This window comes from Enhydra lutris, unplaced genomic scaffold (assembly GCF_002288905.1).
Source record: "Enhydra lutris kenyoni isolate GAN:26980312 unplaced genomic scaffold, ASM228890v2 scaffoldscaffold20, whole genome shotgun sequence".
Classification (NCBI taxonomy): Eukaryota; Metazoa; Chordata; class Mammalia; order Carnivora; family Mustelidae; genus Enhydra; species Enhydra lutris.
The window spans coordinates 16,571,672-16,590,988 of record NW_019154104.1 but is presented as its reverse complement, the minus strand read 5'-3'; the positions used below and the strand labels follow the sequence as shown (position 1 = coordinate 16,590,988).

The following is a 19,317-nucleotide window of genomic DNA, read 5'->3' as shown; positions in this document are numbered from 1 at the left end:
GGTCCGCAGCTGGGCTTGAAACAAGGCCATCTGATAGGTAAGGTGTCTTTTATCTATCTATCTATCTATCTATCTATCTATCTATCTATCTATCTATTTATTTATTTATTTATTTGACAGAGATCACAAGTAGGCAGAGAGGCAGGCAAAGAGAGTGGAGGAAGCAGGCTCCCTGCTGAGTAGAGAGCCCGACGCGGGGCTTGATCCCAGCATCCTGAGATCATGACCTGAGCGGAAGGCAGAGGCTTAACCCACTGAGCCACCCAGGTGCCCAGGTAAGGTGTCTCGACTCCTCTGACTCTTCCGTGGAGAAGCCAGGGAAAGTGCGGGCTCCCGGCCCACGGTTTAGGGAACCACGAACTACAAGTCCCGGCAGGCCGCGCGGCGCCTCCGCTTCATTAAGCGCAATCAGAGGGTGGTGGAGAGCAAAGTCCCTGCGAACCCCGTCACCCGCGTGCGGCGTGGAACCTGGCGCCACGTCCCCGCGTCTCTGGGGGTGAGTAGGGCAGGCGCACCGTGGCTGCACCGCTCGTGGAGCGCGGGGGAGGCGGTGCAGACGCGCCCAAAGCTTGCCTCTGCTCGGGCCGTGGGGAGGGAATCCCCGGCCTGCGACCTTGTCACCGGGGCCGGTGGCTGGCCACGTGACCGGCAGGGGCGGTCCTCTGCGGGGACTCTCCAGCCCCGCTCACCAGTGGGCGGAAGCGGGGACTGGCTACTTGGGTGGCACGCTCTGGTACGTAGGCAGGGCTGGGGCTGGATGAGGGGGTATCAGGTGGCTTACCCAGGCCGCTTCTCCCTAGGCGGTCTACGGGCTCCGAGGCGCCGGCGGCGCGGGGCTGGACGTGGTCTGGACGTGATCTGGACGAGAGCTGGGGGCGCCGCCGAAACCCCTGAGCTCCGCCTGGACTCCTGCCGTGCTCCAGAGCGCTCCGGATCTTCCTCACCTTGCGGTGTCCTGAACTTCAGTTCGCCCTATAAACGTGCTGTGTATGGAGAGCAGCCTTTGGGAGACACATAGCACAGCTCTGTCCCCAGGTTAAGTGGCGTTTACTTCCTACTAGGTAGGAAGTCAACTAATTCAACGAGTATTTATTGGTCCCGTCCGTGATAATTGGCACTTAGTGGGTGCTCAAGAGATATTTGAGGAGTTGAAAGTGAATTTGACTTCTCTGTGCCTTCATAATTTTTCTTTAAGCATTTTCTTATCGCACAGGTTCTCAGACTGCATCAGAATACCCTGGAGGGCTTGTTAAACCACACGGAATGCTGGACCCCATCCCCAGAGTTTCTGACTCACCAGCTCAGGGGTGGGGAGCAAGAATTTGCATTTCTAGCATGCTCCTAGGAGATAGAGAAGCTGCGCGGGACATGCTTTTGAGTACTTCTGCTTTGTAGGAAAAAAGTCCTGTGAACTTAAGCACCAACTTTTCCTTCACATCAGGTTATGGGCCTTTGTGTCCTTGTTTGCCAGTTTACCTTTCTGTAGTTAGGGTAAACATGTGCATATGACCAAGTGCACACTGTTAATTTGCCCCTGCGTTATTGCATATACAGATTTTCACGAAGTCTACGCTTGTGTCATTTTTCCTGGGTTACATCATGTTCTTTGTGTCATTATTGGCTTGGCCCTCAGATGTAAGATTTGACCTCTGCTGGGAGAGCTTGCATTTTGTTCCTTCTTGATATATACATTTTCTTGTCAGAAAGGGGACCTAAAGATAAGAATAGTGCTTGCTTCTGGCATCCATCCCCCGGCTCCCTGCTCAGCCTGGCCCCCAGCTCACTCACCAAATCTCCTGGGTTTAGATTCTTGTGTCAGAGGCATTCCAGTGACCTATCTCTTACCTGCCACGTGCTCTCTGTGGTTGGTTTTCCACTGTTCTCCCTGATTCCCCACTTTCCCAGGATGAACCAAATGGAGAATTTCTATTCCTTGCCTGGGTGAGATTTATTTTCCCTGTCTGCTCTGGGACCTTGGTCTCAGCCAGGGATTCCTTTATTTTATTTATTTGTTTTTGAAAGATTTTATTTATTTATTTGACAGACAGACATCACAAGTAGGCAGGGAGGCAGGCAGGGGTGGGGCGGGGGAAGTAGGTGCTCCACTGAGCAGAGAGCCTGATGTGGGGCTCGATCCCAGGACCCTGAGATCATGACCTGAGCCGAAGGCAGAGGTTAAGAGGCTTAACCCACGGAGACACCCAGGTGCCTAGAGATTCCTTTATTTAATCAATATTGATTCAATCACCTTCTGGACGTCAAACCCTAGGGAATGGAGTATCATTACATTTGGACCTCATTATTGGTGGTAGGGCAGGTTAGAAACCTGAATCAGGCCAACGCTGTGGTCCCTGGGCTTTGACTCTGCCTCTTTCCAGACTTAAGACATGATGGTACCCTCTACCTTGTTTGCTCTACCTGATCCTCTCATTGGGTCTTTTCCAGTCTCGGGAGCAGACAGAAGAAACAATGCTCAATTCCTCTAATAGCCTCTTTAGGAGATGGGAGGAGGCTGTGGTCACTTATGGGATTTATGCAATTAGAGCCAAAGTGCTTTTTTTCTGGTCATTCTCACTTGTGTACCAAGCAGGGAAGGGTGATTCCCTGCTTCTTGTCCTGGGATGTGGCATGGGGAGGGGGCTGCGGGTGGGTGGTAACTGATAGGCCCAGCCACTCTTGACCCACCACAAACAGTAAGTGCTTGGTTCCCCATTTAGTTGTGTCCAGGGGTTGGACATTACATTCGACCATCAGCTTCCCATGTGTAGATCTTTCCGCACTTCCCTTTTGCCTTGGTTTTTCACCTGCTGGGGTATTCCCTTATGACCCAGCAAGATGGATTCCATTCTTCTCATAGAGTTGATGGTAACACAGCTCTCCTAAGGTTCCTGGACTGGAATGGGTCGTTTCTGGTGCGGTGCTTTGGTTGACAGTCTGCTGTGTTGGTTTCCATGTCTTCTATATGCTGCCATTGTTTGGGCCTGGTAGAGAGAGGGTCAGAAATCGAAGTTGCTGCCCACAGTGACTGACACGGTTACCTGTGAACCGTGGTAAGAACACTGGTGAACAGAGCGTTGCAAGTCCATGAAGGAGGTCATGTGCTATAGATAAGCTCAAGCTTTAATGCTGCTGTTTACTACTTAGTCACCTGGGAAAAATCTCACCCTCTGTGCTCCTTCCTTTCCTTATTTATGCCTGCGGATGATAATAACATTTGTTTCATCTTCCTGGGTTGTGTTCAGTATCTAAGGAGATAAATGAGAGCAAAGGGCTTTGTAAAGGTTGGTTTTTGCTAATCTTGTTATCTGATGTGGAGGTGTTAGGGTCTTGGTGTCCTCAAGCTCCCTTCCCCTCCCCCAAAGTGTGTGCTCCTGGGAGAGACAACTCAGGTGAAAGTCAGACAAGTAAACAGAACAGGGAAGGCGATTCATTAGCAAAGGGTTTAATAATGAAAGGTGTTTTTCACCGATGGACATATTTCACGGCTGACAGGGTCTTTTAAAATACCCGGAGGGAAGCGACTCATTTGCATGTTAAAGACTCACTGACACCTTATGGAAAACTCCAGCTCCAATCTATTTAGACATACTTTGGCTCCTATATCATCTATTTTATGTTTTTCAATTTGCACCTCTTTTATTACTGAGGACATTTGCATGAAAACCGGGTCTTGGGAATCGTGTCTCTTTGGCTGAGGCTTCCCCTCCCAGGGTGGGTGATCTCAAGGCTAGGGGTGGCCTTATTGCCCACTGGGACTGGCCTGGAGGATGGAGCATGAGGCAGATGGGGTTTAAAAGAGGCGAGAGCTGGGAGGTGGTGCTGGGGGTAGCTGGGGGAGGATGGCATCCAACTGACAGCCCTGGGGTGATTCTCACTTGGGGACCTGTGTTGGTACTTGGGGACCTGTGTTGGTACTGGCTCAGCGCAGCCTTATGGGGTACCATTTCTCCCTTGATTCATTCAGCAAATACTTTTGGGGTGCCTACTGTGCTAAGGCAGGTTTGGCAAACTCTAGCCACTGGGCCACTTCTGGCCATACTCATCACTTTATATATTGTCTGGGGCTGCCCTTTGTTTTTTTTTTTTTTTTTTAAGATTTTATTTATTTGACAGAGAGATCACAAGCAGGCAGAGAGGCAGGCAGAGAGAGAGAGAGGGGAGGAAGCAGGTTCCCTGCGGAGCAGTGAGCCCGATGCGGGGCTCGATCCCAGGACCCTGGGATCATGACCTGAACGAACCAAGGCAGAGGCTTTAACCCACTGAGCCACCCAGGCGCCCCTGGGGCTGCCCTTTGTAGGCTATTGCCTATAATTGCCTGGGTTCTTCATCTGAGTGAGATAGGAGGCATTAGAGAGTTGAGAGCAGGGGAATACATAATTGGGCTGAAGTTTCCACTTTGAGAATAGATGGGGGATAAGTGTACTCTTTTACTCATTCAATCATGTATTTGTTAGCAGACTTATTAATTAATTATATGATATGTTAACAAATTCTGCCCTTTGCATGTAATAGAACAGGCAGATACAGGACCAGATCCTTAGAGAAAAAAAGCCCCGCATAATAAGACCAGATCGGAACGAACAACTCATTCTAAGTGGTTGGCTCACAGAAGGCTCCAGAGAGGGCTTGGGTGGGGGTGGGGGTTGTTGAGAGTGGAGAGGTGTTTGGGAGATGGGGCTAGCAAGTTTGGGTGGGTCTTGAATGCCTTGCTAGAGAATTTGGACGTTTTCATCAGTGGAGGGGATGTGGGGTAATATGGGTGCACATGAAGGTTGGGGTAATGATGACCTGGGTGGAGAGTAAAAGTCAGAGGGGATGTAGGGAAATGCTTTTGGAGTGGGGAATGGTTGGGCTGTTCAGGCAAGATAGGGTGGCCTTCCTCCCTCAGTTTATTAATTGTACGAGGTTGTGCCAAATCCTGGTCTCCCAGGTGCTAAGAGTTCTCCATCAGCTGTTTCTACATCAGTGCTTCTGGGAAGAAGAAACAAAGTTTAAAATAACAGTAAGGAAAAGAAGTCTTATTTGCAGAATATGTTTGGCATTATGTTAAAGCAGATCTCATTTAATGCTCATAGTAACCTTAGGATGGAAGTACTGTCAGGGACTTCCTTTTGTAGGTAATTACGTGGGAGGCCCCAAGAGGCTGTGACTTGCTCAAGGTCACACAGCTGGTGAGCGGTAGAGCAGGATTCTTCCTGACTCCAGAGTTCCTGGCCACCAGTGGTTCCATGTGACCTTTTTAATGTGGGCTTCTCTGATGGCCCCATAGGGGTGGTCCCTGGATCACCTCTCATGGACCTTCTTGCACTGATAATCTTGAAGAAGGAAGATGTATACGGAGCTGAGGGCATGCAGCCCAATTTAAGGCCTGCCTCCAGGTCCAGTTGGGAACCCGTGTCTTGGTGGGACAAGGTAGAGGGTGAACTCAACATGCTGCCCTTTTTGATAGAAAACACTAGAGAGCAAGGTGAAAAGGTAAGGTTAGGTGGGGGCCTGCCAGGATGTAAGAAGGGAGGCCTGCAGGAGTCCTCCAGAAGCTGACAGGCAAGGGAGTAAATAAGGTCCTTTACCAAAGCATGGCATTGGGAGAGGAAATAATTAATAACAGTCATAATAATAATAATTATAATAATAAGAGATGAGTGGTGGTAGTAATAGCAGTTGGTACTGTGTACTGTGTAGGTGGCCCCTGGCTATACATTTTGCATGATTTCCTCGTCCCTCACCACCACATCTAGTAGACACTGCTGTCATCATCCCCATTTTATAGACAGGGTCACAAGAGTCAGAGTTGGCAATTTGCCTGCTTACCCAGTTGGGAAGTAAGTGTAGGGACCCAAACCCAGGCCTGCTGCAGTGCCTGTTCTTGTTTGGAAGGAACTCTTGGCTTATTAAAATATCAGCAGAAAAAAAAATAAAAAGCTGGCAGAATGATGCAGGGATAGGGGGGTTTTCATAAATAAAAAGAATATTAAAAAAAAAGGTGATAAAGAAAATAACGCCTATTCTACAAAGCAAGGTTTTAATTTCTTTTTATTTACAAACCCTTTTCTTGCAGAGTTAGGAACCGAACCCAGAAGCTGGGCTAGAGCTTTTGTGTTAAGGGCAACAAATGAGTTTCTTACATGATTTCTTTAAAAATAATTGTTTGGAGTCACACTTGTAGGGTGATTGCAGACCCCTGGGGTTGGGAGTAGGTATGAGCAAGTTGGAAGGCTTGGTTTTTGGGCATGGTTTCACTGATGGATTTGAACACATGCAGACTCTTTATTAAAAAGAAAATATTTAGGGGCGCCTGGGTGGCTCAGTGGGTTGAAGCCTCTGCCTTCGGCTCAGGTCGTGATCCCAGGGTCCTGGGATCGAGCCCCGCATCGGGCTCTCTGCTCTGCCGGGAGCCTGCTTCCTCCTCTCTCTCTGCCTGCCTTTCTGCTTACTTGTGATCTCTGTCTGTCAAATTAAAAAAAAAAAAAAATGGAAAATATTTAGGGGCGCCTGGGTGGCTCAGTGGGTTAAAGCCTCTGCCTTCAGCTCAGGTCATGGTCCCAGGGTCCTGGGATCAAACCCTGCATCGGGCTCTCTGCTTGGCGGGGAGCCTGCTTCCTCCTCTCTCCCTACCTGCCTCTCTGCCTACTTGTGATCTTTGTCTGTCAAATAAATAAATAAAATCTTTAAAAAAAAAAAAAGAAAATATTTAGAAGAAGATTCTCAAAATTTAGCTTGCATAAAAATCACCCATTATGGGGCGCCTGGGTGGCTCAGTTGTTAAACATCTGTCTTCAGCTCAGGTCATGATCCCAGGGTCCTGGGATCGAGCTTCGCATTGGACTCGCTGCTCAGTGGGAAGTCTGCTTCTCCCTCTCCCACTCTCCCTGCTTGTATTCCCTCTCTCTCTGTCTCTCTGTCAAATAAATAAATATTTTTTTAAAAAAGATTTTATCGGGGCGCCTGGGTGGCTCAGTGGGTTAAAAGCCTCTGCCTTTGGCTCAGGTCATGATCCCAGGGTCCTGGGATTGAGCCCCGCATCGGGCTCTCTGCTCAGCAGGGAGCCTGCTTCTCTCTCTCTCTCTGCCTGCCTCTCTGCCTACTTGTGATCTCTGTCAAATAAATAAAATTAAAAAAAAAAAGATTTTATCTTTTCAATAAATGTTTATCACTATTTATTGAAAAGACAGTCCTTTCCCCTGTGTATGTTCTTGGCTCTTCTGTCGTAAATTAATTGCCCATATGTGTATGGGTTTATTTCTGGACTCTCTGTTGGAATTCATTGATCTATATGTCTATTTTTATACCACTGTCATACAGTTTTGATTACTACAGTTTTGTAATGTAGTATAATCAGAGACCATGATACTTGCAGCTTTGTTCTTTCTCAAGATTTCTTTGACTATTCTGTGTCTTTTGTGGTTCCCTACAAATTTTAGGATAGTTTGTCCTATTTCTGTGAAAAAATGCCATTGGGATTTTGATAGGGATTTCATTGAATTTGTAGACTGCTTTGGGTAATTTGGAAATTTTACAATACTCTTCCAATCCATGAACACAGAATATCTTTCCATTTATTGGTGTCTTTAATTTCTTCACTAATGTCTCATAATTTTCAGTGTACAGGTCTTTCACCTCCTTGGTTAAATGTATTCTTAGCTTTTTATTTTCAATGCAATTATAAATGGGATTGTTTTCTCAATTTCTCTTTCTGCTTATTCACTATTAGTGTACAGAAACAGAACAGGTTTGTGCATGCTGATTTTGTATCCTACAACTTTATTGAATTGGTTTATTCTAACAGTTTTTTGGTGGATTGTTCAGGGTTTTCTGTATATAATATCCACTGCAAATAGTGATAGTTTTACTTCTTCCTTTCAAATTTGATTGTCTTTTACCTCTTTTTCTTGTCTATTGATCTGGCTAGGGCTTCCAGTATTATGCTGAATAATACTTGTCCTGTTCCTAATGTTAGAAAAGCTCCCTACCTTTCACCAATGAGTATGGTGTTAGCTGTGGGCTTGTCACATATGGTCTTTATTATGTTGAGGTATATTCCCCGTCCCTACTTTGTTGAGAGTTTTTAATCGGAAATGGGTGTGGAATTTTGTTAAATGCTTTTTCTACATCTGTTGAGATGATTATGTGATTTTTAAAAAAAGACTTTATTTATTTATTTGACAGACCAAGATCACAAGTAGGCGGAGAGGCAGGCAGAGAGAGGGGGAAGCAGGCTCCCTGCTGAGCAGAGAGCCAGATGTGAGGCTTGATCCCAGGACCCTGAGATCATGGCCTGAGCGGAAGGCAGGGGCTTAACCCACTAAGCCACCCAGGCGTCCCTGATTATGTGATTTTTATCCTTCGTTTTGTTAATGTGGTGTAAGAGATCTGCATTTTTGAGATGGAAGAAGATAGTGAAATTAAATCTACATTCACAAGTTATATTAAATGCAAGCAAAAGAAAATCAACTATATGTTGTTGAGAGAAGTAGTATAAAATGTAAGTTGAAAGTAGAAGTGTGGAAAAAAGGTGTACCTGTGAATACGTAAGAAAAATCCATGGCTATAGTTTGAGCATGAGTTCAAACAGATTTCGAAGAAAATGAAGACAAGGCTGTGTGTAGCATTAGTTTCCCACGAGGGGGAAACAGGCACAAAGCAGGGAGGGAAGGTCACAGGCTGCGTCCAGAGCAGGAGCAAGCAGAGGCGACCTGAATCTTCCTTCTGCCTCTGTATAGGGTTTGCACGAGTGGTTAGTTTGGTGGCGCACTTCTGGATGGGACTTCTCACCTGCTGCCTGCAGCCGTGGTCAGGGAGTTTAGTCTGATACAGAGTTCCCAGAAACTGAAGGGGAAACAGCCTGTTGGGTACAGTGGCCCCCAGAAGCTCCGACGGTCCACCTGGTGGACTGAGTTAGTACAAGTAGGGTGAGGAAGGCCATCAGAGAGCCCTGAGCCCGCTTGATCCCACTGACTGGGAGTACTTCTGGTTCAACAGACCAAATCAGCAGGTGGACGTTGAATCCCTACTCGAGGAGTACCCTGTAGGACTGTGAGTCATCGGAATAAGTCATGGCGTGTGCCTTCAGGGAGCTCACGGTCTAGACAAGGGGCAGTTTACTCTAACTGAAATAAATATTTTGGAAATCAGCCAGACGTGGAGAGCTTATCTGGCTGATTCTGACCAGCTGCTGTTTTGGCTGCGGATTGAGCACTTCTGACCTGGACACAGAAGGCAAATGACACCTGTGTGTGCACGGTGGTAAAGTCGTAGTTACAAGTAACGAGGGTTAGCGTGCTCTGCCACATTCCCTGTCTAAAACAGCATCTTTGTCGCATACGTGTCATCCCTCCTCTTACCCCCTTTCATTTTCTTCTCTGCATTTCATACCTGCTGCTGTTCTAATATGTCTGTGTGCTGTGGACCTGTTGTCCCATCTAGAGCAGAAGCACCAAGTGGGCAAGAACTTTGTTTTGTTCCCTCTCCCCCTGTGCCTCGAATGGTATCTGGCACTGTGCGAGGAGTAATGACTTGGAGAGTTGACTTGTGCCCGGTACTCCGCTCAGCGTTTTATATACGCAATTTCATTTTTATCCCAGTAACTTTTTAAAAAAAAGATTTTATTTGTTTATTTGACAGGCAGAGAGGCAGGCAGAGAGAGAGAGGAGGGGAAGCAGGCTCCCCTGCTGAACAGAGAGCCAGATGTGGGGCTCGATCCCAGGGCCCTGGGCTCATGACCCGAGCCGAAGGCAGAGGCTTTAACCCACTGAGCCACTCAGCTGCCCCTCCCAATAACTTTTGACGTGGGTATCATCCTGTGTTACGAGTAAGGAAACAGAGATCAGCAGGATTAAGAAAATGACCCAAGATCATATAATCTTTTAAGTGGCAGAGCCTGAATTTGAACCCTGGTCTGACTAACTGTGGGATTCAGCTGTCCCTTGTTGTCTCCTTTCCTTCTGCAGGGTCTGGGAACATGGCCAGAAAGGTGCTCAAGCTTGCTTCATGGACTGGCGCGGCTCTGGCTGCCTCGGGCTTCTACCTTTACAGTAACAAGTACTTGGATCCTAATGACTTCGGTGCTGTCAGGGTGGGCCGAGCAGTTGCCACGGTAGGTTTTTCTCATTGTCAGGTGGCCGAGGGACTGCACTGTTACCCGCCGGTGTTCATACAGACAGCAGATGCGGAGGACACGTGTAACACTCTTACGTGTGCCAAGCTTTGAGCAGGCATGGCCATGTGCCCTTCTGTATCTCTATTCTCGTAGGCTCCCCCCACACCAGGCCCTACCAAATCCTGGTAGAATGGAATTGCACACGGTCTCTGTTGTGAAGCCTTTACATTTTATTTATTTATTCATTTGTTTATTTTAAAAAAGATTTTGTTTATTTTTTAAGAAACTTTTTTTTTAGAAGATTTTATTTATTTATTTGAGAGAGAGAGAGAGAGAGTGAGAGAGAGCATGAGAGGGGAGAAGGTCAGAGGGAGAAGCAGACTCCCCACAGAGCTGGGAGCCCCAGGACTCAGTCCTACGACTCTAGGATCATGACCTGAGCCTAAGGTAGTTGCTGAACCAACTGAGCCACCCAGGTACCCTTATTTATTTATTTGACAGAGAGAGATCACAAGTAGAGAGGCAGGCAGAGAGAGGGGGAATAGGGTCCCTGCCGAGCAGAGAGCCTGATGCAGGGCTCAATCCCAGGACCCTGAGATCATGACCTGAGCCAAAGGCAGAGGCTTAACCCCCAGAGTCACCCAACCACCCAAGCCTTTACATGTTAGGTTCTGTATCATATTTTAGCAACAAACCTGGGCCGGTACTCCTCAGCCAACGCATATGGACAGGCTCAGCAGCTTTGATGAAATTCTGTCAGGAAATCTGGTTTCTCTCCTGTGAGCTAGTGTGCATGGTTCCTGAGGCAGGGCTCGGACTCAGAGCAGCTGGGTCTTGGAAGATTTTTGAGGATCCCCTCCAGCCCCTGAACTAACAGAGAATCTGAGTTGAATATTTTGCCATTAGAGGTTTTCTCTGTGGCCCGGGAGCATCCTTCCGCTGCGATCATGGCCTCTTGATGCTGCTGAGTGCCACTCTCCCGGACATGCACGTGTAACTGCCTCACTGGTGGGCAGAGGGCCACAGGCCTCTGTGCTCTCTCTCTGCCTTTTGTCTGCTGCAGGATGAGCTCGTCCTTGCTTCCCCTTGGTGTGGATAGACTCTGAGGCACGCTCTGTTTGGGTTGTTGTCTGATTGTTTCCTTAATACCCAGTGTTGTGAAGTCTTCTCCTGAGCTAGTTATAGAACCCAGACGGACAAATAGATAAACAGGCCACAGGATAGAAAATGATTCCCGAGTGTTTACTGAGGGCCTTTTGGTGGCCCAGCATTGTCTTATGTGCTTTGAGAGGTAGAATGAACTGTCCCTCCTTGACCCAGCTTTGAAGGATCTTATGACTGAGGAGTGCTCACATGAGTGGGTCAGAAAACGATCACTCTAAAACCATGGATTGGGTCAAGATGTGTGACTCAGGGGACCACTGCTAGGGGACTTCGGACACAGGAGTGGGACCTGTAGGCTGGGAGTCAGGATGAGTGCCCTAAGGGAAGCAGGCTTTAATGGAACCTTAGGGATTTGAATACAGTTAACCCTTGAACTACATGGGGGTTAGGGTGTCAGTTCCCAGGTAGTCAACTTTGGACTCCCCAGAACCTTCAGGACTGATATTTGACCAGCTGTTGACCAGAAGCCTTTCAGATACCATGAAGAGTTCGTTAACACATTGTTTGCATGTTATATGTTTCATATATATTCTTACAATAAAGTAAGCCAGAGAAAAGGAAAGGTTATTAAGAAAATCATCAGGAAGAGAAAATACATTTACAGTACTGTACTGCAGTTTACCAGAAAAACCCCAAAGCCATGTGTAGGTGGACCTGTACAGTTCCAACCCATGTTCAAGGGCCAGCTGTAGCTGGGAATGAGGGAGGAAGGTATCTGCCAGTGCTTCACACACCAGTCACTAGGATGTGCCTTCTTTAAAGGCCGGGTTGATTGGCCTTGTGCCTTGTTCAGTGACCAACCCTTGCTTATGGTTGGTGTTTAACACCTTTATGTTGAGTGGAGTAAAGCTTTGGGGGTGTAAACAAAGGGATAGACTTTTCTTGGTAACAACCTTGTAAGTCCCTTAGCTTCTAGGGACCTCAGTTGCTCAGTTCTAGAAGGAAAGGTTTGGTCTGGGTAGGCCTCCAGCTTCCTCCATGTCTGTGATATCTGGAAACCTGTGATTCTCTGATTCAGGACATGGGATATGGATATGGGGATGTGGATATGGGGACTTCTTCAGGGCTTTTGGCCAAGGGTCCCAGAATCAAAACTCAGGCTGTCAGTGCAGCATAAATATAAAACGATGTTTATTTATGATGCTAAGTTTATCCAACAGCGTTCATTCAGCTCGTCTTTACTGAGCATTTACCTTTGTGTCTGGCACAATAAGATGGTGCTGGGGTTACAGTGATGAACGGGAAGGACAAGGGGCCATGTTTATAGAGCTGAAATTCTAGCAGAGAGGATAGTCCATATACAAGGAAACAAATGAGCAAGGTAATTTTGGGTATGATAATGTCATTATGGTAAGTAATTGAGAGTTGCTGGCAGGTGGGGCAACCTTAGACTGGGCTCTCTGCAGAGGGGACATTTGTGCAGAGCCCTGATTGTCAGGAAGAAGGCAGCCAGGCTAAGATCTGGGGGGCGGAGCATCTTAGGGGAGGGGTTGTCTACTTCTCTAGACATACTGCCTGTGTCAGGGGCGTGCAGCTGCAGGATATCGGAGGGGTGGGGTGGCGAGGAGCAATATTTGATGCCCCAGGCGCTAAGCCTTTCTTTTCCTTGGTTCACAGACAGCTGTCATCAGTTACGACTATCTCACCTCCCTGAGGAGTGTCCCCTATGGTTCCGAGGAGTACTTGCAGCTTCGATCCAAGGTAAGGAGCCCGGGGCACCCATCTGAGCCAGGCTAGGACCGGGTAAGTCCTAAAGTAGCTTAGCTGCAGAGCTAGCATGCGTCTTGGTGCACCTGGGGGTCGGCAGGGGGCTGTGAGGGAATTGGCAATGGGGGCTTGGGAGCAAGGAGGGGAGGACCGTCTCCTCATTGGAGTTGTTTTTGTGCTGATGGGCTAGGCTGCCCAGCTGCCATCAAGCTGGATCCCATGGTACTGAGATCATTAATTGACAAGGCACTGTTGGGAAGGCTGGTGTGTGTTTCTGGGGAGCACAAGGTGTCTGGGATGACTCAGGAGGGATGAAGGCTCCGTTCCTGAGATAACTCAGTTGGCTTCCGAAGTGCTTTGTCAGGCAAAACCCAATTGAAAGAGGTTAATTGCTTTCCTGTCCTCTCAAGGCTACACTGGGGCTCCTTGCTAGGCCTCTGAGGGGAGCCGTCCACCCCGCACCCTCTTTCCTCGCTTGGAATAGGTCGGTTGATTTTGATGCTACAGCTAGATGAGTTGGGGCATCAAGCAAGAGGGTGTCTTTTTTTGGATATAAGTTGAGTTTGGGGTCAAGTGTAGATACTTTTCTTTCCTCCAAGGAGAGGTTTGGGATAGATCTGTATATCTTTGCTCAGCCTGGAATGCCCTTGGCCCCTTAGAAAATTTCTAGTCATCCTTTTGGCCTCAGCTCAAATACCTCTCCTCTGTGATGTTTTCCTTCTCAATCATTCTTGGTGGATGGGATAATTAATTTTAAAAATTTTATTTAAACTTTTCATTATAGAAGTATCAACCATTAACAAGAGTAGAGAGAAAAGTATAATGAACCCTTATGGAATTGTCATCCGGCTTCAGACATGATCAACATTTTGTCAGTCTTGTATTATCCATTTGCCCCTTTATCCATTCATGTATTTTTAATTCATTTATTTATTTTTGCTCAAATATTTAAAAGCCAACTTCAGGCATCATATTATTTTATCTGTAAATGCTTCAGTCTGTATCTCTAATAAAGAAGTACCTTAAAAAAACTTCCAAGGGTACCTGGTGGCTCAGTTGTTAAGTGTCTGCCTTCAGCTCAGGTCATGATCCCAGGATCCTGGGGTTGAGCCCCGCATCAGGGTCCCTGCCTGGCGGGAAGCCTGTTTCTCCCTCTCCCAGTCCCCTCTTGCATCTCGTGTTCCCTCTCTCGTGTCTCTCTTTGTCAAATAAATAAATATAATCTAAAAACAAAACCCCAAAAAACAAAAAAAAATTTCCATACCATCATCATAACTAACAAAATTAACAATATTTCCTTAATAACTTCTAATAGCTAGTTTATACTCAAATATCCCTAATCCCAAAAATGTCTTTTTAAAGTTGGTGCATTACGTTCTGGACCCAAACGAGGAGCATGTATTGCATTAGGAAACATCAACCAAAATCTTCTCAAATCTATAGTATTTCCCTTCCCTCCTATTTTTGGAGCTATTTTCTTGTTGAAGAAAGCAGATCATTTACCCTGTAGAATGAGGCCAATCGCATCCTCAAAGCATCATTTAATGGGAAGTAGATCCACATGGCACGCAACTCGAAGTATGTCACATTTGGACATGCAGAATGATCCTCCTGTCCTTGTGCCTCAGGCTCCCATTCTTCCAGCCTGGAAGTGATCAGCGTGTCCTATATGTCCTTCCGGAGACGTCTTCTCACTGGAATGTAGTCAGACTTCTTTAGTCCTGCCACAGATGATACCTGCTTACATGTCTTCCTTTCACTTTACACTATAGATTCTTTTAGGTCAGGGATGGGGTCATCTTTTTTGTATTTTCTGCCTCTAGTGATGATGCCTAGGACTGAGTTGACTTAATGTCTGTTTCAGGCTGCACCTGGCTAGGTCCTTCCTTGGGAGGGGACCTGGAAAGGGTGCAAGGTTTGCACGCCAAAAACCTGAATTTGTGCTTTGTCTTTGGGATGGTCATTTAGCCTTTGGAGCTACCATTCTCCTCCGTCTGTAGACTACAGTTGGCTCTGCCACATGTTGGGGATTATATAGATAATATCTGAGACTGTGTGTTGTGTTGTGAAGTGTGAGTGTGAAGCAGGTATCAGGAATCAGTCAGATGTTGGGGTGCCTGGGTGGCTTAGCCGATTAAGGGTTTGCCTTCGGCTCAGGTCATGATCCCAGAGTCTTGGGATCGGGTCCCGAGTTGGGCTCCTTGATTAGTGGGAGGCCTGCTTCTCCCTCCCCCTCTGTCTGCTGCTTCCCCTGCTTGTACTCTCCCTTTCTGCCAAATAAATAAATAAAATCTTTTCAAACAAAATCAGTCCGATGTCTAGCAAGAAGGATGCTCCTTGAGGACAGACACTTGTCTCCGTGTCTACAGCAACTACAGCAGTACCCAGGACACAGTAGGTCCTGAATAAAGGTTTGCTGAGCTAATGAATGGATGAAATGTTAGTTTGTGTTGGAAGATCTCACAGCCTGGCCTCTGAGACTTGGTGCCCACCCTGCTGTTCCCCGCCCCTCTTCTCCATCTAACCAGTGCTACAGGCCTTAGAGCCGACCAGAGTGACATTCTGCACAAAGGCGCAGGCTGGGCAGGGAGGCAAGCTCCCTGCAGAGCAGTCAGGGGATGGGTGACATGCAGGCAGTGGCCCTCACGTGTAAGGCACCGGCAACCCCCGGGGAAGTTGACGGCGTTGGAGGATGCAGGAAGGAAAGTGCAGGCTGCTTTTTGACAGGAGGGTAGCTGATACAGATAACAGGGCTGGAGGCTGGTCCCCGGGACTTGTGCCTGGGAAGGGGAGCTCGCTGGCACTGAAAAGCAGGAGCAAATACTGCAGGAATGTGTTCTTCCGTTGGAACACTTATCTCTTCTCGTCTTCGTGACTGATAAAGGAATGAGAGAAGGGTAAAACATAATTATCTCACTGTCAAGCCAGCGTCCCCAGGTCCCGGAGTATGCTAGAGCAAGAGACAGTGACTTAGAGAAGTACTTTCAAGGTTGGTGCTCAGCCGCCTGGTGTCTCAGTGACTCAGCTTCACGTTGAGGGGGATGGGAAACAAAGCCAAGGAGTGTTTTCTGGGGGCTCAGTGGCACTTTGCTGGGCAGCTGAGGGGGTGTGCTGAGGCCCCAGAACTTTGAAGAACCAGACTCTGGGTGTCCAGGATGCTTATAACCAGAGGCAACAGGTGTGGACCAGCCTGTGCACAAGGCAGGAGGAAGTCACGGCCGGTACAGATGTCCGGATGGGGCTGGAGGAGGCAGGGCTGAGATGATTCTGACGAGGGATTCTGGTATTGTAGACATATGTTAATTTTTCAGCTCAAGAGCCGCTCACGTTTTGGGTAGTAGCATCTAAAACTTCCTTTGGGGATCAACCCATATCTTATGTACTCATCCCGGGGTTTGAGGGAGGCTCACCCCACCCTCAGCTCCAAGAGTGGGCACATGACTTAGGCTATCGATGGAGTTCATTCCTCTGGCCCTAGAGATTGATTCAGTGATGAGCACTTGAGCCAGTGTTGATTAGGACTTTTGGGGGTGTCCTGCATAGGACACTGCCTTTTCTGCTGCATTAGCTGCCAGTAAAGAGTATTGACTTAAAAGCTGCTGGCAGCCATCTTGCCACCATGAAGGGAAAGCCTGTCTGTGAACGGAGTATTGTAGAGAGAAGTGTCATTTGAGTCCCTAGATCTTGCTGAGCCTAAAGCCCCAGTGGACTTTCCAGTTATATGTACCAGGAAATTCTCCTTTTGCTTCAGACGATTTGAGATCAGTTTTCTGTTACTTGCAATCAAATGAATCCTGATACACTGGGGACCATTAGAGAAGCATGCTGGATCTTGACGCTCAGTTAAGGTTTTGATAAATCACAGAAGGTCTAGTAATTTAAGGAAAGAAATGAAATCGAGAAATTCCAAGGCCTAAACAGGGTGACGAGAGGTTTGCACGGTGCTGAGTCGACTTGTAGGCTTCTGGTCTACCGCCAAACACCTGTACTATCCTATCTGTAAAGTGGTGGCAGTGGCCTTTGCCCCAGCTGAATTTGTAGAACAGAGACGAGCAGCTTTGTTTAAATAAACATTGGGGATTATTTAATGCAGCCAGAGAGGAGATCCAGGGGCACAAGTTTTACCTCAATGACTCCTTATCATTTTAATGAACAAGTTAACGATTTTCTATTTTCCTTATTTCTGCATTTGTTAATTGGAATTCTCATGTAAGGAAGAGCTGTCCCTTCTCCTTCAGTTGTTTATTTAATTATTTTTATCAGTATGAACTCATGGATATTTATATTATTCTATGGGTTATAATCCAAAACCATCATTATTTTTATTGTTCAAATTATTCTAATTTTGGCCATTGGGAACTCCTTCAGGTTGATTTCTGTGTCCGTTCTTTTTTGAGCACTATCTTAACTTTCTTCTTCTTCTTTTTTTTTAATAGGATTTATTTATTCACTTTAGAGGGAGAGAGAAAGAGTGCAAGCAAGTGCATGGGTGCACACATGGGAGAAGGGGCACAAGGAGAGGGAGAGGGAATCCTAAGCAGACTCCATGCCGAACGTGGAGCCCAGTGCAGGGCTGTATCTCACAAGCCTGAGATCACAACCTGAGCAGAAACTAAGAGTCGGACCCTCAACCAGCTGTGTCACTCAGGTGTCTCACTATCTTAATTTTCTAATCCCCAGACTCATCGTGTATTTTCCTTCCTGCAGCCCTGGAATCAATCAATCACTTCTCCAAGGAACCTTGGTTCTTTTTATTGGAAGAGGGTATTTAGAAACCAAGATGTTGGGGCTAGATGTGTACATTGCTATGGGAGTGCCATTGTTTCTAGGCCCTCCCAGGAGACAAGGCTAGGAGATATATGTGTGTATACTCATGGGCACACACACACCTATCTATGAAGAAACCATGAGTTCATACTGATATCTCCAACTCCCATCTGATGTGACAGAATTTTAGCTCTCTCCCATTCCTTATGTATAACTTATTTCTCTGACAGTGAGAAACCCACCTCTCTTTATCTACAGTATATTTACTTACTTGTTCAACTAGTATGCCCCAAAATAGTTAAGACCTTTGAGGCATATAGGAGCAGAGGGAGTGGCCCAATCTGGGTGAGACTGAATAAGTTAAGGGGGTATTTGAGCTGGGTTTGGAACGTGGGTGGGATTGAAATGTGTAACACTGGGGACAGGTGATTTTGGTTGAGGTTGATGGGTAAAATTTTGGGGATTGTCTATAAGAAACATCAGTTCAGTGTTACTAGGGACTAGGGTATGGCTGAGTGAAGGTGAATACTGGCAAAGAGAATTAGAGCTAGGTCACGGAGGGACGAGAGGCCAAGGTTTATACCAGAGGTAGTAGGGAGCCATGGCAAGTTCTTGGGTGAAGTTTTGTTAAGCCTTCAGTGAATAAGAATGCCCTGGTGTAAAGTCATCAGTCACTGAAAATTTTTTGAGCATCTAATCTCTCATACGATGAGCAGAAGCAGGAGAGAGAGAAAGTGTGTCTAGGGAGGGAGAGAGAGAGAGAGATCACGGGTGCCTTTTCCTTTCTTAATCAGAATCCGAATATAGGAGGGTTCTCAACTGCTGCTGTGACCAGGAAGCTTTTGAGTTGAATCCCATTGCTTGTTTCTGAGTAGGTCGCGGGACTCCTATGGTGTCAGATGTGTTCGGTCAGCCATATGTGTGTGCATCGTATTAGTCACACTAGTCCTTACTACTTGGGCTTGAAGAGGTGGTGATTAATACTCTGCTCCTCCTTGTCTGAGAAGCAGAACCAAGGAGATGCAGGTGTCTGCCAAGAAGAGCTCAGAATGTCAGCTGTATTACTGATAAATGCTGAGTTGGAGCTTGTGTCTCCGGCCTGTGAGCCAGCGGGCTTGTTGTACTTCACTCCTGAATTTGCTAGACTTACCTACACAACATAGATGTGGCAGAGCAAGCCTCTCACGGGGTTGGGGGGTGCTGCCTATTAGGGCAGGAAGGAGTGGAGCACCAGCGTCCTGTGGAACTGTGCTGATCCCAAAAGGGAGGTGAGAGGCAGCAGTGGGCTGAGCACGATGGGCTGAGCATGCACGATCTGTTTCTTCTCACAAACTCACCAGTCTGATTGGTGACTCCTCCTCCCATTGGGAGCAAGAGGGAAGAGAGAGATCAGGAACATGACACCTCTATGGGGCTCCCATAAAACAGAGATGGGAGGTTCACCTGCGGTACTCACCTGCACATGGGAAGCAGCGGTAATTTTGTTGTAAGAACTGTTTGTGCCCATTAAATTCTGCTGATGTTTATACCTGACCTTGTTTAGGGACATGGACTACTTCTGGCTTGAGTATGTGTAACAATTT

The 19,317-nt window shown here is 47.0% G+C and overlaps 1 protein-coding gene across 5 annotated transcripts in view; it reads left to right on the top strand.

Moving 5' to 3' along the window:
- Window positions 1-442: 442 nt before the first annotated feature.
- LOC111148634 (aarF domain containing kinase 1) overlaps window positions 443-19,317 on the top strand; it is a 121,181-nt gene continuing 102,306 nt past the window's right edge. For 3 of the 5 annotated variants that reach the window (XM_022505385.1, XM_022505384.1, XM_022505380.1), the window contains exons 1-3: window positions 443-496; window positions 9,948-10,093; window positions 12,878-12,961. In XM_022505385.1, coding sequence (XP_022361093.1) covers window positions 9,959-10,093; window positions 12,878-12,961 — 219 coding nt within the window. In that variant the 5' untranslated portion in view covers window positions 443-496; window positions 9,948-9,958. Of the gene's footprint in view, window positions 497-692; window positions 734-1,021; window positions 1,062-9,947; window positions 10,094-12,877; window positions 12,962-19,317 lie in introns of those variants that run through there. The other 2 variants (XM_022505383.1, XM_022505382.1) reach the window with 2 other exon arrangements.